This window comes from Anabrus simplex, chromosome 10 (genome assembly GCF_040414725.1).
Source record: "Anabrus simplex isolate iqAnaSimp1 chromosome 10, ASM4041472v1, whole genome shotgun sequence".
Classification (NCBI taxonomy): Eukaryota; Metazoa; Arthropoda; class Insecta; order Orthoptera; family Tettigoniidae; genus Anabrus; species Anabrus simplex.
In genome coordinates this window covers 24,710,298-24,734,465 of record NC_090274.1, presented here as the reverse complement: position 1 = coordinate 24,734,465, position 24,168 = coordinate 24,710,298, and the positions used below count along the sequence as shown (strand labels likewise).

At 38.9% G+C, this 24,168-nt stretch overlaps 1 protein-coding gene and 1 long non-coding RNA gene across 3 annotated transcripts in view; one reads left to right on the top strand and one right to left on the bottom strand.

The window, feature by feature from the left end:
- The window catches only part of LOC136882090 (organic cation transporter protein), a 51,566-nt gene extending 42,833 nt beyond the window's left edge, over positions 1 to 8,733 (top strand). Inside the window, exons 7-10 of one of the 2 annotated variants that reach the window (XM_067154617.2) lie at positions 1,037 to 1,251; positions 1,324 to 1,505; positions 3,749 to 3,885; positions 7,734 to 8,733. In XM_067154617.2, the coding sequence (XP_067010718.2) occupies positions 1,037 to 1,251; positions 1,324 to 1,505; positions 3,749 to 3,885; positions 7,734 to 7,773 (574 nt within the window). In that variant the 3' untranslated portion in view covers positions 7,774 to 8,733. Of the gene's footprint in view, positions 1 to 1,036; positions 1,252 to 1,323; positions 1,506 to 3,748; positions 3,890 to 7,733 lie in introns of those variants that run through there. The other variant, XM_068229390.1, reaches the window with a different exon arrangement.
- LOC136882092 (uncharacterized) overlaps positions 3,922 to 24,168 on the bottom strand; it is a 92,514-nt gene continuing 72,267 nt past the window's right edge. Inside the window, exon 3 of the long non-coding RNA XR_010861086.2 lies at positions 3,922 to 5,108. This is a non-coding gene — a long non-coding RNA (uncharacterized lncRNA). The remainder of the gene's footprint in view (positions 5,109 to 24,168) is intronic.

Below are 24,168 nucleotides of genomic sequence, written 5' to 3'. Positions count from 1 at the left end.
AGTCTTCACATAGTCACAAAGAAATAATAAAACAATCTTTTGGAAAAGAATTGTAAATACAAGGTCTTCATTATTATTGTTATCATTATTATTATCATTATTATTATCATTATTATTATTATCATTATTATTATTATTATTATTATTATTATTATTATTATTATTATCATTATTATTATTATTATTATTATTATTATTATTATTATTATTATTATTATTATTATTATTATTATACAACTGCTGTATGTCACACCGATACAGATAGGTCTTAAGGCAATGATGCGACAGGTATTGGCTATGAGTGGGAAGGAAGCACTGTGGGCTTGATTAAGGTACAGTTCCAGCATTTGTCTGGTGTGAAAACGGGGAAAGCACAGAAAACCATCTTCAGAGGGGTTCGAACCCACTATCTGCCGAATGGAAACTGACAGCTTTGTTCTCCATATTTAAGCAACAGTATAAAAGTAAACTTGTGTCCTCGTCCCACCTGGTGGCCATGATCTTAAAAGGTGATGGCCACAAGTGACTTGCGCATCTGGGTGTAGGATGATGATGAGGAAATGTGGTGTCTGCACATAGCCTTTACTTGTCGAAGAACGCCGAGGTGGGTCTATTCAAGGCTTAACATTCTCATCCGACGGACAAATCGCCACCAACAGCCTCATATGCTCTCACTCCACAGAGCGGTTTAGAATTGAATCCAAACTTTTAGTACGCAATCTAGTGATTATAAATATTGTATATCACCACCTTTCTTACCATACTGGCCAACATTCTGATAGTAAATTTTTTTCCACCAACAAGACTTGAACTGGCTAATTGTGGTGACAGACCATAGGGATTTGATGCCATAACATTCATGGCCACCAGGTGGGCTAGGAGACAGTCCATAGCTGGCCGAAATGAAATGAATGAATAATATTAAATATTTTGTTGTTGAAAATACTGCCTGGTGTCACTTTTTGTTTGGGTATAAAAGAACCTCCATACCTAATGGAGAATATCTAACAAATATAGGGCCCTTCCCTTCTTGCAGGTTTGTCAACAGCGGCACTTACTACGGTCTGTCATGGAACACTTCTAACCTCGGTGGTAATGACTATCTCAACTTTTTCATCTCTGGGGCTGTCGAAATCCCAGCATACACCTTCCTGCTGTTAACACTCAACCGATGGGGTCGTAAAACGATCCTGTGTAGCTGTATGGTTCTGGGAGGAGTGGCTCTCTTGTTAACAACAGTTATACCTCCTGGTTAGTATCTTGCTGGTCAATTGTTAACGCAAACTAAACTCTGGCCATGGCTGATCTTCACTTTGTTTGTAGACATGAACTGGCTGCTGATAACGCTGGCAATGATCGGAAAACTGGCAATTACATCCTCCTATGGTACGATATACGTGTTCTCGGCAGAGCAGTTCCCGACGGTCATCCGCAACGTAGGTCTGGGAGCCAGCTCTACCTGTGCTCGTGTTGGTGGCATCCTCGCTCCTTATGCCAACCTGTTGGTAAGTCGCCAATAACAACAACATGCTAATATCCTATGTATTTAGAAATGATGTATGAGATTCAGCTGTAATTTGGTCCTTTTCCTAGAGGACTGCTTCAACATTAAACAGCTAAATAACATTCTTGTTTGTCGATTCACCTTGAAGAATTGATTAACTCATTAGCACCGACTTACGGAACTGTTCCATATGCCGGCATTTTGGACTGAAGGTCAACATTTAGTTTACTAGTCCACCTAATCAAGTGAAAATACATTTATTCTTGAATTACCGTATTTATGCATAATTTGTTACAATTAACAAATTTAATTTTACTGGTCCGAACTGATACAGCTTAATTAAGAACTTTAATTTAGTTTACTAGTTTGAATTATTTACGCATAATTTGGTATATGTTTTGTCTTAATTTGAACACCTCCTCAGCTGTAGTGTCTCAATAAAATATCTGATTAAAACACTGTAGTGTCACTTCCAGTGACTTAATACCAATGAGTACATGTCCTTTCAAGTATATTTGCAAATTTTTTGTCTGTACAAGCAGCTTTGTTGTAGTTCTGTTCTTGGAACAATTTTAAAATAAATGCTTTTAAATATCCTTGAAAGGACATGTACTCATTAGTATTAAGTCATTGGACAGTGACATTACAGTGTTTTAATTAGATATTTTATTAAGACGCTTAGGCTGAGGAGGTCTTCAAAGGAAGACAAAACATATACCAAATTATGCGTAAATAATTCAAACTAGTAAACTAAATTAAAGTTCTTAATTAAACTGTATCAGTTCGGACCAGTATAATTAAATTTGTTAATTGTAAGCTGCCTCTGTGGATCAGCGGTAGAGTGTCAGCCTCCGGATCCCAAGATAGCGGGTTCAAACCCGGCAGAGGTAGTCGGATTTTTGAAGGGCGGAAAAAAGTCCATTCGACACTCCATGTCGTACGATGTCGGCATGTAAAAAATCTCTGGTGACACATTTGGTGTTTACCCGACAAAATTCATTAAATCTCAGCCATAGACGCCCAAGTGAGTTTCGGTTTACTCTGTCTGCCACCTAGTGGGGGCATAGAGTAAAACGGAACGTTGAAATTGATGAGCAGACAGCCAGATGGCGTCAAATTGAAATGTCTGCACACGGTAGCTGAGGCCATACGATTATTATTATTATTTATTGTTAATTGTAAATGTGGAACTGTTCAGTACTAACTTATAAACGCTGGTAGTTCAAGTTGATGGCAAAAGATGGGTCTTGCAATACATACAGATTACTCTTTGAACTTCAGGGAATCTTCCAAATGAAATACACTCTACAAAGTTCACGGAATTCTGTATAGAGAGCAAAATGCAATCTGCCTGCACTTGTTAGTAAACGAACATGGTTAGTAATGACAAAGATATTGTTAAGTGATAATAATGACTATTTTTTGTCAGAAGACAGTAATCTTTCTTACAAAGATAATAATAGTGATGTTGATAGTTTTAGGGATAATAAAACTACTTCCAAGCTCTGCAAGGTATACAAGGCTCATAAAATAAGGTCAGAAGTCAGGTGGCTGTGTGGAAAATATGGTGTACCACTTTATTTGGAGAGCTGATTTAAAATATATCACACAGTGATTTGCTACTGAAGACTGGAAAACAGTTAATGAACTGTTAGTCATTGATCTGTGATGATTACAGCTTTCCATAAATGTAACATTTTGACTGATTCTCAATTAACAAAATTGCTGCATAATTCTTGGAAAGAAAAAGATAAATATAGAGAGAGATTTCTGTCCCTGCAAGTGATACTATTATGCAGGTTCGAATGGATTAATGGTAGAGTGATAGATTAAAGTTTAAGGATCCAGTGTATTCCCATTATTGGCTGTTTCTCATCAAATTTTCACTTGTTTGTTCCTTTCTGTTACTTAAATTGACTCATTGGGATTCTTTTATCCTTCTGTATTTGTCCTTGTTGCTAATCTTTTACCCCTATCTTTAAACCTTTGTCTCTTTCCTACATCGGTCTTTATGTACTTTTCATCTTATCTATGCTTCCCACCTCATGATTGATCTGTCAACATAGTCCTCCAGTGAGCATTGATGCCCACCTTCTTGATGAAACTGGAAAGCAGCAGGAGCTGAAGAACTGTATTGACGAGGTCTTTGTGACGACTGCAGTGTCGGAAGATGGAAGACTGTATTGTACTTGCCTTTTGGGTTTTCATCTCTGCCTGTAATAAATTAACATCTTTGACTTGCAGGCTGACTACTGGGTTCCTCTCCCACTGCTGCTATTTGGAGCTCTGGCCTTGACAGGGGGGTTGTCAGCTCTCTTACTACCGGAGACGCTCAACAAGAAACTTCCTGACACCATACGCGAGGGCGAGAAGTTTGGCAAGTAAGTTTCCATTGTCCTACAACATTGTGACGGAACAATTAGTTTTGTTTCTACTGGCTAAATCAAAGGTGCTCAGCTGGGCTGGTGTGACATAAATGCGGGCAGCTTACGTAACAAGCATAGGTGACAGCGAAGTGAGAGAACGGACACACTTTGCAGCAAAGGGAGGGAGTATTGACGTTCAGTTGTGATTATGAAGCTCTCCTCCACTACATACCAAAATGCTGATTGGGGGTGCAGTATTTAAAAGAAAGGACTATCATTGCAAAATGGAAAAGCCACCTGACCTTTTCAAGATATTTGGATTGATTTATACTGCACTCAATATAAACAGTCAGTTTTATTGTCTTATATTTATTCATTCAAAGAAAACAGATACGTTATAATTTTTTGTTACAATCTACAAAGGTACAGGGTTTAAGTGTACAAGCTATGATTTACAATTGACTGGATGACATTATTTCCATTTAAAAAAAAAGTAAAATTCCTGTTATTCATTAAGATAAAAAAGTGATATAATTTCATAATTCAACAAGTTTACTGCTTGATTTTGCACAGTTTTGTTGAGTTATGTGACTTTCTCTCTTCACTGAACTTCTGGAAATAGTATTTAAAATTTAACAGGCATCCAGTGATAATTTAGAGGGAGTTTCATCACGAGTGAAGACACAGATATTTACTACCCAAGATTAAAGTACAACTACAATGTAAAAATATCTACCACTGCCTTCAAATAAATAACCTAACTGATTTTATTCCCGGTAAGCATTATTGGATTGTTGGTGAATTTATCAGATAATTTAAACCCAAACAACCACAAACCACAGCTTATCCGCCCAACTCTGTATGATATTAGAAAGCACCTCTTAAAATTTAATAGTGAAAATTGTAATTTATTACGCACATCACAATAACATTTGAGGTTGTAGGCCTAACTCTTTATTGTATTCGCTCAAAATACATAAATTGTAATGAACGTAAATAACTTATTTCTTACAACGTAAATTGAAAATGACGCAGATTTCTGCCCTTTTTTTTTCATTATTTTCTGCCTCCATTTCCAACTTGTGTATCGCCGCAGTGATGGAGAGTGACTGGGAGAACTTTGCCCAACTTTCACGGTCTGTGACGTAACCATAACGTCACTGTGGTTGAAAAGTATACCCTCATCACCAGCCTGCCCGCCTGATCACAGTGCTGGGCCCAGCGTGATCACCTCTGGGCTAAATAGAAGGAAAAACAATTAAAATGTGACCAAAAGATATTAAAACCAGTGCACATCTTAGGAAATCAAACAAGACATACTCTTCACCAAGAGGCACTAATTTCTAAGGATTTCCTAAGATGTGGAGTGTTTTTAATATATTTGAACCCCATTCCATTGAACAACACGCATTCTTTAACATCACACCGCATGAAAATGCACACCTCCCTTTGTGATACTTAATCAAACAAGTGCTTATGTTGAAACAAAGGATTCACACACTCATCACTGAATTTATGTGCAGTGTTTTTTAACATGACATTATTTTTTAAGAAACATTAATTTTAAGAATTCTTCAGACAGGTGAACAATTTTAATGTGCATTGGTTTTAACATGACATTCCACTTTTTTTTTGAGAGAGATTAATCCTGTTTTACAATGAGGGTCTTTTAGTTTATAAGAGAATGATTATTCTTTACCATTAACCCTAGAACTAGCAACTGTTGAATATTTGACAGTTTGATCCCGCTGTAGTGGCACTGTCAAATATTCGGGATGTTTGTATTTCATCACATAATTTCCTCATTTCTTCAACAGATTTCATGAGAGTCTACTTTTTGTCATTCTTAATCTCAACAGCAGGCGTGAGTTCAAATTCATACATATTTATAACCTCTTTGGGCGCAAATTTACGGAAGAAATGAGTGCAGTTTTCCGACCATCTGTTTGAAGGCCATTGCTATAGTGTTTGTAGTTGCTATCATTTTATTTTGTAGTTTTCCATATACTGTATATTATTTGATTGATTATATAAATTTTTAGTACAGTGTGTGTCTAAATCGCTGGTCCCGTGGTGTAGGAGTAGCGTGCCTGCCTCTTACCTGGAGGGTCCTGGTTCGATTCCCGGCCAGGTCAGGGATTTTTACCTGGACCTGAGGGCTGTTTCGAGGTCCACTCAGCCTACATGATTAGAATTTGAGGATCTATCAGACAGTGAGATAGCGGCCCCGGTCTAGAAAGCCAAGAATAACTGCTGAGAGGATTTGTCATGCTGACCACATGACACCTTGTAATCTGCAGGACTTCGGGCTGAGCAGCTGTCGCTTGGTAGGCCAAGGCCTGTCAAGGGCTGTAGTGCCATGGGGTTTGTTTTGTTTGTTTTGTATGTCTAAATCTTTATTATGGAAAATTAGTGATGAAGTATGGTGAACTTCGTTGAAGATGAAAGTGACGGATCTGACTTTGAGGATATAGAGAGTGAACCAACAGATTCTGAGTCGGATTTGGAATTTGTATCAGCTATTTCTTCCCATCCAATATCGGAAAGTCCAATGATGACGAGTCTCCATTGTAACATCCTGTCGCAACAAAGTGGTCTAAGGTCATGCCTCCTGAGCTAAGCATGCCAACACATTTTCCTCAATATTTTGAAGAATATACCCCTTAGAGTGATGTAACTTTTGCTAATGTGATACAGATACATTATTGACAATTTGCATATCTCAGTTTGTTTGTAACCTGTTTGAGTTGGGTGTACATGTGATCAAAGTTACATTGTTATTTTTAATTTGGGAATTTTTCTCCTTGAATAGACTGTACACTTTTATAGTCAAAATATTTATGCAATTTCGTGTCAACACAACAATCCTCAGTGTCTTAGCTTTATGTAGATATATATAACTTTGTAGGTTTATTTCATACCTCGTGGATATTTTGTATTTTATTTAAGTAAAAGATGCCAAATATGGCTGCCACCACAAGATTTAACATTGCCAGTTCTAGTGTTAATTTATTTCTCACCTGATGATAGTTTGAAACATGTACTGACCAATTGTAACTTATCATGAGTAAAACAAGTATTGATTAAATGACAAAGTTTTGTCGTAACTGAAAACTGTCAATATGGATCACAATGAAATTTGTAACGAGTGTTGGTGGTGGTGATTATTGTTCTAAGAGGAAGTACAACTAGGCAACCATCCCTTGTATAACACAAATCAGAAAGAAAAAAATGGAAGGGATCCAACATTTCAAAAAATGAAGATATCGGCCAAAGAAAGACAAGGGCCATGAAGGGCGTGAAAATAAAAGACTTCCTAGGCCTCGAATACTCTGACAGTATTGGGGTCAGAAAAGAACAAGAGTTGACCAAGGGAGGTCGGATAGGATAGATGAAATCGAGGAGCCTGGCACAAGTAAGTGGAAGCAATGTCAGGACTCCACTGAGGGCCCCATGGTCACTAACCCATGCTCCCAGGTTGAGAGCCCCTGGGGCTAGAATTATTCCATGTCTGAAAAGTTAGTACCATTATCTCGGCAGATAATGACACCCTTCACATACAGCAAATTTGATTAGCTCCTTAGTATGGATCTGTGCAAAATTGTTAAACTACATTCTGTTGTCATTATTACAACATATATATCTTGCTTACAATGGTACCTTGATTCCAATTTATCAATGACTGTACTTCCAGCTGATGATGTTCTCAAAGGAGAACGAAACATGTACTTGTAATATATGAATTAAACATTGTGAACTTGTATAGGTGGGACGTTTCTGTAGTTTGACAAGCCCATTAAGGTTGACAATATGGACTGAATACGAAGTTTATAATGTGTAATATACTTGTTCTGTTGTTCTAGGAAAGTTGAAGAACCTTCAGAGATGGAAGAGAAGCAATAACAACACAGCAAGCACACATTTCATGCCTTCAGACATTTTCACCATGACAGAACAAATGTGTTCATTTCGACGAGTACTTAAGTGCATTTACGTACAACCTTTTTATGACAAGATATTAAAATCATTCCGTATTGACGGTTTTCACTTTACAAAGGAGAAAAGATTTGTTACGTTCTCCTATTCAATACATGTATGTCCTTCTTAGATGAAATAATTCAATCAGACATGTTTTGGCTCATTTTAGAGCCATCTTCAGTGAATATATTAAAAGCTACACAATTAATAGAATGTTATGCAAAAAGCACAATGAAAAAGAATATATAAAAACATGTGCAACATGATGATGTTTTCGAGCATGTGACTCAATTGAAGACAGACCATTCTTCAAGTTTTATTTTGTGATTTTTGTCCTCATTTTTAGTGTGACTACTGCGCTTTCCTACTCAGAGGTCTTCAACCTCGCTACAACCTTACATTTTATCAACTTCATCATGTTGCACATCTTTTTGTATAATATATATTGATTATATAAATTTTTAGTACATTGTGTGTCTAAATCACTGGCCCCATGGTGTAGGAGTAGCGTGCCTGCCTCTTACCTGGAGGGTCCTGGTTCGATTCCCGGCCAGGTCAGGGATATTATATTATATTATATTATATTATATTATATTATATTATATTATATTATATTATATTATATTATATTCTTTTTCATTGTGTGCTTTTTCATAGCATTCTTTTAATTTTAATTATGTAGCTTTTAATATGTTCACTGAAGATGGCTCTAAAATGAGCCGAAACATGTCTGATTGAATTATTCCATCTAAGATGGATATACCAGTATTGAATAGGAGGACGTAGTAAATCTTTTTTCTTTGTAAAGTGACAACCTTTTTATGATGACAGAACCATTTTTATAAATACTCTCTTTTACATCACAATAAAGACTTTTATCATCCACATCAGAGTTGTTGCCATTCTTCTTCTTCTTCTTCTTCCTCCTCTTCCACCGCTTCTTCCCACACCTGTGGGATCGTGGGTGCAAACCATGTTGCACATGTAGATTTGGCGCAGTTTACGGCTGGAAGCCGTTCCTGAGGCCAACATTTTGGAGGGATGTAATCACTGTTGTGTGTTGTCCGAATATGAAGAGGCACGTGCAGCTGTAAGCTTGCATCCGGGAGATAGTGGGTGCGAACCCCACTGTTGGCAGCCATGAAGATGGTTTTCGCTGGTTTCCCGTTTTTACACCAGGCAAATGCTGGGGCTGCACCTTAATTAAGGCCAGGGCTACTTCCTTCCCATTTCTAAGCCTTTCCTATCCCATCATCGCCATAAGACCTATTTGTGTCAATGGGACGTAAAATAAAGAAAGTATATATGAAGAGGAAAGTGATGGGACAAGCACAAATACACAGTCCCCGAGCAGAAGCGATTAAAATTCCTGACCCGGCCGGTGGTAGTGGTCATTATTGTTTTAAGTGGAAGTACCACTAGGCAATCATCCTCTATTAATACTTATCAGAAGGAATAAATGTAAGGGATCCGGCACTTCAAACAATGAAGGTATCAGCCAAAGGAAGGTAAGAGCCAAAAAGGGCATGAAAATGAAAGACTCCCTAGGCCCCGAGCACTTCAATACCGTTGGGTTTGGAAAAGAACAACAGTTGACCAAGGGAGCTCAGATAGGGTAGATGAAAGTGAGGAGCCTGGCACAAGTAAGTGAAAACAACGCCAGGACTCAGCTAAGGGCCCCGTGGTCGCCAACCCACACTCCCAAGTTAAGAGCCCCTGGGGCCTCTTTTGGTTGCCTCTTGCAACAGGCAGGGGATACCGTGGGTATTGTTCTAAAGCCCCCACCCACAGGGGAACAGCAGGTCCTAGGTTCCATTCCCGACCGGGCTGGAGAATTTAACATTCATTGGTTAATTCCAATGGTTTGGATGCTGGGTGTCTGTGTCATCTTCAGCATTAGAATTCATCGTAGGTGGGGCCCCATTTCCACAGACTTATCAGGCATCAACTCAAAAGACCTGCACCAGGCTCTCCAGAGGCCTCACGCAATTATTATTATTATTATTATTATTATTATTACAGAGATATCTGTGGTAGTTAGAGGTGAAAGAAGGCGCGGGCTGGAATAGGTCTCAACTACAAAATTAAAGTTAATTTAAAACTTTAACAAAGGTTATATTTTCTTTTCAAAATCAACAATTAACAGGGTATAACAGGTACCAAGTAGCAGATCAACAAATTAACAAATTACAGTTTGTTACAAGATTTGGGCTTCGAGCCCCAAGCCTAATTCCTGAGCTCACAGCCGCAATTGCTGAAGGGCAGAAAACCCCTAAGTACGAGGAGCACTTGCTCCTAATTACAATGTTAAGAAAAAGAGCAGACCCGCTCTCAATTTTACAAGCCTATCAAAGGCTACAACAAACTTCATTTCTATCTGCCCTTAAGGCACACAAGGAAACAGGGGTAAGTAATACCCAATCTACTGGGCCTTCGCAGGAAGGAAAACAAAACGGGTTAAGTAAATGGCCCAAAATACCAAATGAATGGAGGCGATAGCTTGCACTCCTACACCAAGTTTTGTCTAAAACCTATGTGGCGCTAGGCCGATCATACAGGGGCTAATCCCAAGCTAGGGAGGTGACACGTATGAGAAAACATTACTACATTAAAGAAGAGAAGAACGGTTATGAAAACGTAGTCACCTCCTTTTCAAAAATGAAGGGGAGTTTGAGAGGGTGAAGCACTCTCTATCCCCGCTTTACAGTCATTTATAGATTTTACATAGACAGAAAAGAATTTAAATTTTACAAAGGTAGGTTACATACTAAAAGTTTCGAACCCTCCCCGAGAGTTAAACTGCTGAATTAGCAAGAAATGAAGATGTTAACAGGCCATTACCTTGTAGAAGAACTGCTGCTTGAAGAAAGAGGCGCTTCCCGCCCCCTGCTACATATTCACACACTAAGAGAGATGTTACTGAAGTGGCCCCGAGACAAGAAAATCAGCAGTTTATATACCCTCGTGGAACATTCGAGACCTTTCAGGAATGAGTAGACCCACCCTTTTATTTTTATTGGATAACAGCAAAAACTAATACACAAGACAAGGAAGAAGCACCTTATTGGTGGAAAATTAATTACATAAATTCCCGATTGGTTGCATTCAAAACAGGCGGAAAGAAAGGATTTATATTGCCAACCTACAAACCACAGAACAAAATTTAGTAAAAATAAAACTTAGGAATACTAAATTTCTTCAAGAAAGTTCATTCCTTTACACCAGAGTGCGTTATCAAAGTTTTGGTAGAGACATCTGTTAGAGAATGTCCAAACTTCTTGATACGGAGCAAACAAACACAAATCAAAATAGACACAGTTTAGAACACTTCAAAATTACCAAATTTACAGTAGTGACATCTTCCGAGAAACCATTGAGTTAATACAGTTTGTTAAAGTTCAGGCTTTCTCCTATAGAGAAGTTTCAACTGGCGCAATATTTGAATTAGCGGCGTGGAGGTGTACCGCCCGGTACAATTATTATTATTAACTAAAAAAAATAGCATAACAGGATGCAGATGGATCACAGAAATAGGAGAGAATCTGAAGGCAATTAGCCTTACACCAGAAGACACCACAGGTAAGATAAAATTAAACACAAATATCTAGTTTGCATCCGGGAGATAGTGGGTTCGAATCCCACTGTCGGCAGCCCTGAAAATGATTTTCTGTGGTTTCCCATTTCAACACCAGGCAAATCCTGGGGCTGTACCTTAAATAAGGACATGGCCGCTTCCTTCCAACTCCTAGCCCTTTCCTATCCCATCGTCACCATATGACCTATCTGTGTTGGTGCAATGTAAAGCCACTAGCAAAAAAATCCCATCTAGTTTGTTAAAAAGGAAACCATACTTTTCATTGTCGACTCAGTTAAATGTAACTTAAAAGCTTAATAGCGAATATTTTTATTCCTTGTTTAATAATGTGGTGTTATTCGGGTATGTTATAGTGTAATATTTACACTGAAATCGTGTGGTCGACAGATTGAAAAGCTTTTCGGTTACGTTTAAAAAAATCCGTGACATACACATCTGCTTCACACTCACAAGAAAGAAACTCACAACACAAATATTTTCAACACCAGAAAGGATACAAAGATCGGAATATACGAGAAAGTACTGGGAGGACCGCAAGACCTGAACAGCCCCTTTGAAGAGACTTGGATAAAGGACTGACTAAAGTGATCCTCTGCATTCATTAAAGATGAAGAAATAAACCCTACTAAAATATTCACTCACATTGCGGGTTATCGTGAGAAAGTAAAATCCACTTAACCTAAACACAATGCACTGATTGGTTTTAAGGCCACGATTAAAGAGTACTTAAAGAAGCAGACAGAATTATTAGAACACATAGGTGTTTGTATACATATATTCACCATAGATTTGTTTGATTTTGCACAGGATTCCTCCCTTCCTATTATAGACTTATCTAGACGGATTTTCTAAAAACCGAAGTCAATGGCTGCAGGTTCTTAAGTGCGGCCAATATCCATTATTCGGGTTCGAACCCCACTGTTGGCAACTCCGAAGATGGTTTTCCGTGGTTTCCCATTTTTCACACCAGATTGTTCCTTAATAAAGGCCATGGCCACTTCCTTCGTACTCCTAGCCCTTTTCTGTCCAATCATCGCCATAAGTCCTGTCTTTGCCGGTGTGATGTAAAGCAACTTGTAAAATAATTTTTTTTTCTAAAGCTTGCTTGACATTAGATTTTTCTTGTGGGCGGGCTTGTTTCTAGGACAAACGTATTGGAACTTTTAATATGTTTCAAAAGTAAGTACAACCGCACAACCATCCTCTATTAACACTAATCAGAAGGAAAATGAGTATAGATAATACTGGTTGCCAAATACAACTTGATGGACAATACATTACAGCAGCACAAGAATTGAAGTACCTTAGGAGCATGGTCTCAAAGAAAGGTGGAGCACCACAAGAAGTACTTAATAGAGTGTGCAATGGATTTAAATTCTGTAACCTCGTATGTCCTCTGATGTGGGACAAGATGGTATCCCTATAAACCAAGACGTCTTTGTATACATTGTTTCTTATTCCCATAATTATATATACGGCCTAGAAACCTACATGTCGTTGACAAGAGATCTTAGTAAACTGCAAGCCTGTGAAATGAAATTTCTTATGAATGCCATGCAAAAAACATAGCACGATCACGTGAAGAATGGGCTTGTCAGAGCATCTTTGGGAGTGGAGCACCCTCTGGAAGAAATACTAAAGTCTGCAAGGTGGTGGTGTGATGATTATTGTTTTAAGAGGAAGTACAACTAGGCAACCATCCTCTATATAACACTAATTAGTCCGAGCAAGTTGGCCATGTGGTTAGGGGCGCAGCTGTGAATTTGCATTCAGGAGATAGTGGGTTTGAACCCCACTGTCGGCAGCCCTGAAGTTGGTTTTCTGTGGTTTCCCATTTTCACACCAGGCAAATGCTGGACTCTATGTCAATTAAGGCCACGGCTGCTTCCTTCCCACTCCTACCCCTTTCCTATCCCATCGTCGCCACAAGACCTTGCTGTGTCGCTGCAAAGTAAAACAAGTTTCTAATAAACACTAATCAGAGAGACAAAATGGAAGGGATCCGACACTATTCAAAACGGTACTTTCATAACCAATTGGATTGAAAGTGGACTGATTTCCTAATTTCACCAAGTTCATTTGACTTCTGTGAATAATAAATACATAGTGACGTTTTAGGATATCTCCCTCTCACAACATTCAGCCGGTCTTTTTTATGCTGAATGCATTAACTTCAAAAATCCAGGAACAATTGGAGATAACTGTATTTCACACTATCTATATATATATATAAAATAAGAGTTTTGTCTGTACATTGTTCAGAATTTGAAAAGAATGGTATTTCTGTTTCAGTCATGTCCACAGTAACAAGGAAATCCACTTTTTACCTATCCGTAATTTCTGTCTGTCTGTACTTATGTACATGCATCACAAGAAAATCGGTATGCAAAGTAGGGATATAAGTCGCTACAATCTAAGCCATAAATAATTTTATTCACGCTGATAGAAATGCTGGTTTAGGGGAAGGCCTAAAATATATTCAAATATTTATGTTATTAGTGGTCCTATCTTAATAAAAATTGGTATGAAGAGTCAGGTAATATGTCGTTACAATCTAGGCTATAAATAATATCATTCACGTTGAGTGAAATGGTAGTTTAGGGGAAGGCCTAAAATTTAATTCTCAAATATTTATATTATTAATGGTTGTATCAATAAATACTAAATAACCAAAGTTATATAGAATTAAATTTCAGACCATTTATGTCTTATACATTTTTACCGTACCAGCTATGATAACACAGATATTCATGAATTTGTATTCTTGTTGCCAAGCCCATATCGGTGCCGAGCCACGAGAAAATGGGTTAACAGAATTTAATGAAAATCGGTATATAGAGTCGGGGAATAAGAAACTACAGTCTAAGCTATAAATAATTTTATTCACCCTGGATGAAATTGTAGTTTAGGGGAAGGTGCCTAAAATTTAATTTTCAAATACGTATTTTTTTGGTCCTATCGAAAAGTACCACATAACAAACGTTACAGAGAATACAATTTCTGATCATTTATTTTTTATTCAGTTTTATCGTACTGACTATGATGAGTGGTATTTCAGAGTCGGAAGAAAACGAAATGTGAAGGCCGACAATATTGAAAGCGCATAACATTGATCAACAATAACATTACATTGACCATTGTTTGTTGTGATGTGCTTTGTGTGTTATGCTGCCTCTCAACTCCGATAGATGGGATTACAGATGCATATCGAGTATAATAGCCTGACTGAATATTGGTGGGAAATAGGTGGGGAGTTAGAAAACTTTCTTCTTTAGAATGCCATTCCTCTGGTTCGTATATTTTCTGATAGAGCTGGTACGTAACATACTGGTTCTTCATAGTATTCCAGTTATTTGATCCCTACTCTGATGTGCTGTTTTGAACAACCAGTGTGCATACTTAAGGCAGAGGCTTAGTAGTAGTATTAGTAGTATGGCCTGGCCTAGAATAACAATTTAGGCCTATTCCAAATTATAGCACCACAATTCACTAAATAACTCAAAATTGAACCCTGAAAAGAGCTGTTCTTAAGAAAAGCTTCTTCCTCTTCACTTTTATTAAATTCCACATTCATTTTATTCCAAATTATTAGTGAAGAGTGGGTTTATCCTCCGGCTTGGAGGAAAAATTTGCCTCCAGCCAGTGTAGTGAATTTGATATTTTCTGACTCATTGGGGTACTCCTAGGAAACAGATTATAAAAGGCCATAGTTTTTGTCCTGGGGGTCTCCACTATTCAACCCTCTCTCTGCTGAAAAGAGATGAAGAATGTTCACGAATCACGGCTGTCTGCGGCTTGGTCATTCCAGCTCTGGAATTTTGGACTGTTAAATCGGCAGTGTAGTCCTGTTCGTTAAAAGTGAGAAAATGTGTGGTGTTTCATTTGATCGAGTATTTCATATGAAAGCATTGCTTTTAATCGCGCCATTCCTGCTGACCTCATTGTAATGTATGTTCATTTCAATTGCGAAAACCATTAAGACAGTCTTCCTGAGGATGTAGAAAGGCAGGTGGAGAGTGAGTGTCTACCATTATAATGAAAACTCCCCAACCTGATTGTGACTGATGGTATGCAAGCGGGTCTACCATTACAGTGAAAATTCCCTAAATCAGTCTTCATATGAGAAAAGATGTTTGGTGATTTCCCCATCGCGTTTCTAGGGTAACGTTAAGAGCTATGCAATACAATCTTGCTCACAACGTGTACACTAGAATTCCATATACAATGTAGAATTCTGTAGCGAAGCACGGGTACATCAGCTAGTAAATATTAAGATAGCCCACATTATAAATCTGGTTACCCATTGGCAATATTATACAGTATGAAAATAAGGTGTTTATTTATAGTTTACGTCATAATCATACAACACAAATTTCTCTCAGTTAATGTTAAGACAGTGTAAATTGTTCAGTGACAGTAATGACTTTTTCAATTCTTTATTTTAAAATGTTATGTTAAAGACTTCTTTAAGTAGGGGAAAATATGGTTCTTCTCCACTTTCTTCAGTCTATCCACCACTCCTCCAACTCTGCGTCCCAGTCCAGGTTTCTTTCTATAATTCTGCATTGTATTGTGTCCCTCCATCTCAATTGTGGTCGTCCACGGCCGCTTCTTCCTTGCATTTGCATTTCCATACTTTTTTGGCATTCTTTCATCACTCATTCACTTTATGTGCCCAAACCCTCTTAGTAGGCTCTTCTCTATTCCATCATTGATTTTTTTTTTTCCACTCTAATTTCTTCCCGGATTTTCTCATTCTTTAATTTGTCTCCTCAAGAACTTCATTTTGGCTGCCTGTATTAGACTCTCATCCTTCTTTGTCATTGTACAAGTTTCTGCTCCGTAAGTTGTTATGGGTACATAATATATCTTGTACATAGTTTCCTTTGCTTCCATTGGCACATCTCGTTGGCAGAACGGTCAGCGTACTGGCGTTCGGTTCTGAGGGTCCCGGGTTTAATTCCCGGCTGGGTCGTGGATTTTAACTTTAATTGGTTAATTCCAATGGCACGGGGGCTGGGTGTATGTGTTGTCTTCATCATCATTTCATCCTTATCACGACGCGCAGGTCGCCTACGGGTGTCATATAGAAAGACCTGCACCTGGCGAGCCGAACCCGTCCTGGGATATCCCGGCACTAAAAGCCATACGCCATTTCATTTCATATCTTTGTTCCATAACATGTTTCTTACAGTATGATAGAAACAGCTTCCAGCTTGAATCCTCTTACTAATCTCTGCATCCAGTCGAGCATTCTCCATTAATTCACTCCCCAGGTATTCGAACGTCTCCACTACTTCCAGGGGCTTGTCTGCAAGTCTAATCTGGCTTTTTCCTTCTTTCTCCCCTCTAGTCATAATAAGAGTTTTACTCTTTTCTACACTTATTTTCAATCCACATTCTTCGATCTTCCCATTCACCACATCCAACTCTTCTTGAATCTTCATGTCGTCTTCTCCACAAATCACAATATCATCTGCAAATAACATGATGTTCATTTCTCTTCCTCCATATGTTGCTTTTGCTGTTCTCATGATGTCATCCATTACTATTGTAAACAAGATTGGCGATAGAACACTTCCCTGTCTCAGCCCATTAGTTATTTTGAACCAACTTGTCCTGCCAACTTGTGTTTGCACACAGTTACAACATTCCTTGTACATTGCTATAATCATTTTTATTAATCCCTGTCCAATTCCTTTTTACACCAGACTGTCCCAAACTTTAGTCCTGGGGACACTATCATATGGCTTTTCAATGTCAATGAATGTCTTTACCATATCATTCCCATACTCCCATTGCTTTTCCATTAGTTGTCTCAAAATGAAAATGGGCTCTTCCTTCCACTTCTGAAACCAAACGGATTTTCCTGAATCTGATTTTCAACCCTCAAGCTTATCCTACTTTCCGTCCGACTCGTTGGCTGAATGGTCAGTGTACTGGCCTTCAGTTCAGAGGGTCCCGGGTTTGATTCCGGCCGGGTCGGAGATTTTAACCTTCATTGGTTAATTCCAGTGGTCCTGGGGCTGGGTGTTTGTGCTGTCCCCAACATCCCTGCAACTCACACACCACACATAACACTATCCTCTACCACAATACCACGCAGTTACCTATACATGGCAGATGACACCCACCCTCATCGAAGGGTCTGCCTTACAAGGGCTGCACTCAGCTAGAAATAGCCACACAAAATTAATTAATCCTACTTTCCAGTATCCTTTCCATTATCTTAGCAACATGGGATATCCGAGTAATTTTCCTTAGTTCTTCAATACTTTCTTATCGCCTTTCTTGAAAACTGGGATGACTGTCATTAGATCTCATGTTCAGCAACTTCTGAAAATACTCTCTCCATCTATTTCTTGTTTCTTCTGGCTTTGTTAATATTATGCTGCCTTCATCCTTCACAAATCTGGTGTTTACTTGATCTCTCTTTTTGTTTCTTAAGATACCATACAGTAATATCTTGCTGCCGTGCATATCTCTCAATTTCTGTGTATTTTAAAATGTTTTGCTGAAATTTACAGGACAAATCTTAAAGAAGCTTTTACAGTAATACAGTGTTGACGTTTTTACTTGGACTTCATAACTCATGAGGACATTACAAAAGAAGGAATGTAATTTCGACAAGAAATTTTGATCATAGTTTGTATGTTGTTGTTATAGATTTTAAGTTTATATTGAAGCTGAGGATGGTCTAATAGTGGACTGAAGGTAGTCCTACTTTGAATGAGGTAGAATAAAAATTCAATCATATTTGTACAATGTTGATTAGGTGGGAAGTCCTAATAAATTTCTGGTTACTGAAACTGGGAAATCAACACAGAAAAAGAAGATCATATATTATGACTATTATTCCTTGTTTAATAATGTGTTACCGGGTAAGTTAGCCATGAGGTAAGGGCTGCGCAGCTGTGATCTTGCATCTGGCAGACAGTGGATTCGAGCCCCGCTGTCGGCAGCTCTGAAGATGGTTTTCTATGGTTTCCCATTTTCACACCAGGCAAATGTTGGGGCTGTACCTTAATTAAGGCCACAGCCACTTCCTTCCCACTCCTAGCCCTTTCCTATCCCATCGTTGCCATAAGACCTATCTGTGTCAATGCAACGTAAAACAAATTGTACAAAAAAAAGAATGTTGGTTTTTTTTTAGACGGTTATATTATAATGTAATATTTATAATGAATTTGTGTGTTCAACAGACTGAAAAGCTTTTAAGCTACATTTAACTGAGTCAACAGTGGAAAATATGGCTTCTTTCTTAACACGTTCCTTGCAGTTCGGGTCACCGCGTGTCCCGAAGCATGTTACTCTTTAGTGTCGGTATGAACTTCCCAAAACTGCTCAGTAAATAACTACATCCTAGTTAAATATTTTTGATAACTAATGGCAACATCGTGTTCATATTGAAGTAAAGGATTGAGGCATGATGCTAGTTTCAATCGGCCCTTCAGTGACCCGAAGGAATTTTTTTGTATATCACTTCGAGTCACCCTGTGTTCAGATTGTTGTCTAACCTATCTTTTAGTGTTATGGCGAATGAAACCTAAAATGATTCTAACTTCAGATGGCAGATTGTTGTTTAATACAAAGAATACCATCCTTTTAATATCTCATGTAACCTATTCCTATGTACACTGCTCTAGGTAAGTGAATATAAGTTCTCAGATTTTTATTTATTCAAGTAATTATCAGCATATTATTGTCTTCCTTAGATAAAATTTACAAGCAAGTTCATGTACGTTTTTTTAGGCATCACATCAATGAAGACAGCATCGGGCCAATACAATGAAAAATCAAGTCATCAGAATTCACTGCAACAGGGAACGTGTTAACAAATCTACCTGCTTCACTCAAGCAGAGGCATTCCATACAGGTGCAACATGTTCTAAGGCAGATATGCTGATGGTTTAAGTGTGCATGGGTTGGCTCCCCAAACTTTGCTTATCAGCTTTCTGATGAACGTTTCAAGTGCAGACTTTACCCCTGCCATTTGCACAGTGCTGCTTGATTAAGATCTAGGTGACTCCCAGCTATTTCAGAGTCATTCATTTCTGCCATGCTTCCTTGTATAGTGGTGGTGGTGGTGGTGATTACTGTTTTGAGAGGAAGTACAACTAGGGAATCATCCTCTAATAACTCTAATCAGAGAGAAAAAATGGAAGGGATCCAACACTTCGAAAAATGAAGGTATCGGCCAAAGAAAGACAAGGGTTGCGAAGGGTGTGAAAATGAAAGACTCCCTAGCCCTCGTAAACCTAATAGTGTCAGGGTCGAAAAAGAACAAGTGTTGGCCAAGGAAGGTCAGATAGGATAGATGGAATTGAGGAGCCTGGCGCAAGTAAGTGGAAGTAATGCCAGGACTCAGTCGAGGGCCCCGTGGCAGCCAACCCACATGTCAAAGGTCAGAGCCCCTAGGACCCCTATTAGTCACCTCTTACAACAGGCAGGGGATACTGTGGGTGTTATTCTACTGCCCCCACCCACAGGGGAGCTTTCTTGTATATGTATATGGCAATATAGATAGGTTTCAGTATAAGAACAGATTGGAGAATAATCTCAAAACAGTACCGAAACAGGTGTAGTTCAGGCGGTACAGCATAATGACTTGAGCTCAAGCTTTAAAGAGGAAAGCCAACTGGATAGACCATATTATAAGAGGGAAAGAGCTTCTAACAATAGTTCTCAAGGGTATGGTAGAAGGAGAAAAGAAAAAAGGATGGAGAAGGATAATTAAGACAGCATACATTATAAATCTGGTTACTCACCAGCAATATTATACAGCATGTAAATAAAATTCATTTCCATTTCAAGTCATAAACATGCAGAACAAATTCCCCTCAGTTAATATTAGGACAGTGTAACTACTTTTTCGGTTTTTGGAGATGCTGAGGTGCCGGAATTTTGTCCCACAGGAGTGACGGTATATCTACCAACATGAGGCTGATGTATTTGATCACCTTCAAATACCACCGGACTGAGCCAGGATCGAACCTGCCAAGTTGGGTTCACAAGTCCAGCGAGCGCTCCGCCATCTGAGCTACTCAGCCCGACAAAAAGAATAACAATGATGAATGAAGTGAAGAGTGGAGAATATCAGATGATCAAAGAACAGGCCTGGGACAGGAGGAGATGGAGATAATGGTGGTGTCTGGGACCATAATGATGATGACTAAGAAAGTCCTTGTGGCTAGCTCATATACCAGTCTTGAGTGCGACTTCCCCTAGCCTTGACATCCTTGATAGTCCTGAGGTGGTGGTGGTGATTATTGTTTTAAGAGGAAGTACAACTAGGCAACCATCCTCTATATAACACTAATCAGAGGGAAAGAATGGAAGGGATCCGACCCTTCGAAAAATGAAAATATCGGCCAAAGGATGACAAGGGCCACGAAGGGCGTGAAAATGAAAGACTCCCAAGCCCTCGCAAACCTAATAGCGTCGAGGTCGAAAAAGAACAAGAGTTGACCAAGGGAGGTCGGATAGGATGGATGAAAGTGAGGAGCCTGGCACAAGTAAGTGGAAGCAGTGCCAGGACTCAGCTAAGGGCCCCGTGGTTGCCAAACCACGCTCCAAAGTTCAGAGCATCTGGGGCCTTAGTCTTGAGGATGGATACAATTACGTGTTCTCAAATGACCTCCAACTCGTAAGTGAACACTGAGAGGACCTTATCCTATATGCACCCAGCTGCCATGTTCACTGACATTGATAGGAATCTGCCATATTTCTAGTGTGCAGTGTTGGTGTTATAGACTAGACTCAAAGTGCCTTCAGCAGGACTCTTTCAATATGCCATGAACAAGTCTGAAATTGCCTTACCTGCAATGAATAAGTTATTGTAATAAGAAAAATAATAAAAGAAAAAGGATAAAGCCATATTTGATTGAATTGACCCTCAACAACTCTTCTTTTTTCTTTCTTTCTACATTTCTTTTCCTAAAGAAGAAATGATAATAAGAAAAGAAAAACGAGGAGGCATATTTGACTAAGTAAAATCCCTTAGTCAAATATGCTTCCTCGTTTTTATGTGGAAGAGCTAAGATTACAGTTGTTACTTCCAGCAACAACACCCTATATACATCTGCTTCGAGACCTACGATCGAAGAAGGCTGACATCTGGGAAGATTTCTACTCTACCGATGCCATGCTAAATCGCGAGTGGGTTCAAGGTGGATATGAACTGCGACACCTGCTGACAAGGTTCTCCGTTCATGGGTTCCATTATAAACTGTGTAATATAAAGCGTTATCATGAACCAGGTTTGAACTGTGTATGTTTAAGATGTGGTGCACACTGTACTAGGTACCATGTTTTAAATTGTAAACAGCGATCAGAATCACTGGTGAAATTTTGCAACGAAGACTAATGATTTATATAGTAATTCTTTGCACATTGTGCGCGTTAAATAAAATTAATTTTTGACTAAGTAAGCCATCATCAACTGTTCTTTTTGCTATCTTTCTTCACCGCTCTTCTTAAAGATGAAGAAGAAGAAGAGGAAGGAAAAACTAATAGGTCATATTTGATTCAGTAAGCTCTCAGCCATTATTCTTTTCATTTCCTTTTACTTTTCTTAAAATAGGAGAAGGAAAGAAGAAGAATCGAGTAAGCCCTCAACAACTGTTATTTTTCTTTCTTTCCCCCCTGCTCTTCCTAAAGGAGAAGGAAAGAAGGGGAAGAAAATAAGAAGGAAAGAAGAAAAAGAATAAGCTAGATTTGATCAAGTAAGCCCTCAGCAACTGTTATTTTACTTTCTTTATCCACTGCTTTTCCTAATGAAGAATAAAAGAAGAGAAAGAAGAAAAGGATGAGAAAAGAAGCCATATTTGATCGAGTAAGCCCTCAGCAACTGCTCTATTTCTTTCTTTCTCCTCTCTTTTTTCTAAAGCAGAAGAAGAAGGAAAGAAGAGGAGGAAGAAGAATAAAAGAAATAGGAGCCTATTAGATTGAGTAAACCCTCAGCCATTGTTGTTTTTCTTCCTTTCTCTACCACTTTTCCAATACTCTAATGGGATTTGAGATGCGGACAAGTACGTTCATGGATATTTACCCCATAAGACGGAGCACGTACCAGTCCGCTTACGGTTGCATTTGGGTTAACATAGAATAAGATCTTGGCTGTGCTTATACAGTCTAGTGGGTTCCATAATATCATAGATACTTCTGATTTCTGAAAGAGGTGGCTGAGGGCTGAAGTGTAATACTGAAATATTTAAATGTGTTCAAAATTTCTAGGTCCTCCCCACTGAAATGTATCTTGTCACCAAGTGTGATTCTCCCTCCTTTCCAGAATACTATCTGTACTAATTTATTTTTATTAATTATCAGACAGTAGTTGAAGACATATTCGTCAAGTTTGATCATGTCTTGTAAATCTTCTCTGCTGTTTGATCCTATAGCTATGTCATCTGCATGCAGATCCATTACATCCAAACTGTTGTGGGTGGTCTCTGTGATATCTGGTGAGGCAATATTGAATAGTAGCAGGCTAAGGGAGTCCCTTTGTAAGACCCCATTATTTTGTCCTATGGCATTTGAAAATGTTTTGTTGTCTTATACTGTAAAGTTGTTGTAGGCGAGGATGTTATTCATTGCTATGGTCAGTGGGCTGTTTATTCCAATCATGTTTGCTGGTTTTACAATGAGTATTTTTCTATTAAGCAGCGGCATCAGCAAGTACAGGGACCAATCCTATGAAACAAAGTGCCGCATTAAGAACTCCAGGGCAGCGTTTATAAGGCTCTGTCAAATACTCTGTAGCAGAGAAGTACCATCACAGCTTCGGATTAGGATAGCACAGTGCTATGTGTTATCTATAGTGGTGTACGGAGTAGAGTCCTGGACTATGACGAAAGCCACTTTGATTACATTAGAAACATTTGAAATGTTGGTCTACCATTGCATGCTTTGAATCAGCTGGGTAGACAGAATTTGCAATGAGGGGGTCCTCACATGGATATGTAAAGAAAAGTGACTGTGCAGAGCTGTTAAGATCAAGAAGCTCTTACCGGGTGAGTTGGCCATGCGGTTAGGGGCGCGCAGCTTTGAGCTTGCATCTGGGAGATAGCTGGTTCGAATCCCACTGTTGGCAGCCCAGAAGATGGTTTTCTGTGGTTTCCCATTTTCACACCAGGCAAATCTGGGGCTGTACCTTAATTAACGCCACGGCTGCTTCCTCCCAACTCCTAGCTCTTTCCTATCCTATCGTCGTCGCCACAGACCTATCTGCGTCGGTGCAACGTAAAGCAACTAGCAAGAAGCTCTCCTACTTTGGCCATATCATGAAGCACCTGGAAACTTTCACCCTCTTCCAAATAATTATACAATGGAAGATTGGGAGGCCATGCACGTCTTGGCTGGAGAGTGGTGGTGGTGATTATTATTTTAAAGGATGTACAACTAGGCAACCATCCTCCATATAACACTAATCAGAGAGAGAGAAAAAAATGGAAGGGATCTGACACTTCGAAGAATGAAGGTATCGGCCAAAGAAAGAAGAGGGCCATGAATGGCATGAAAATGAAAGATTCCCAAGGCCTCAAGTGCTCTGACACCGTCAGGTCAGAAAAGAACAAGTGTTGACCAAGGGACGGATGGGATAGACGGAAGTGAGGAGCCTGGCACATGAAGTGCAAGCAAACCCAGGATTCAGCTAAGGGCTCTATGGTAGCCAACCCACACTCCCAAGTTAAAGCCCCTCGGGGCTCATTTAGTCGCTTCTTATG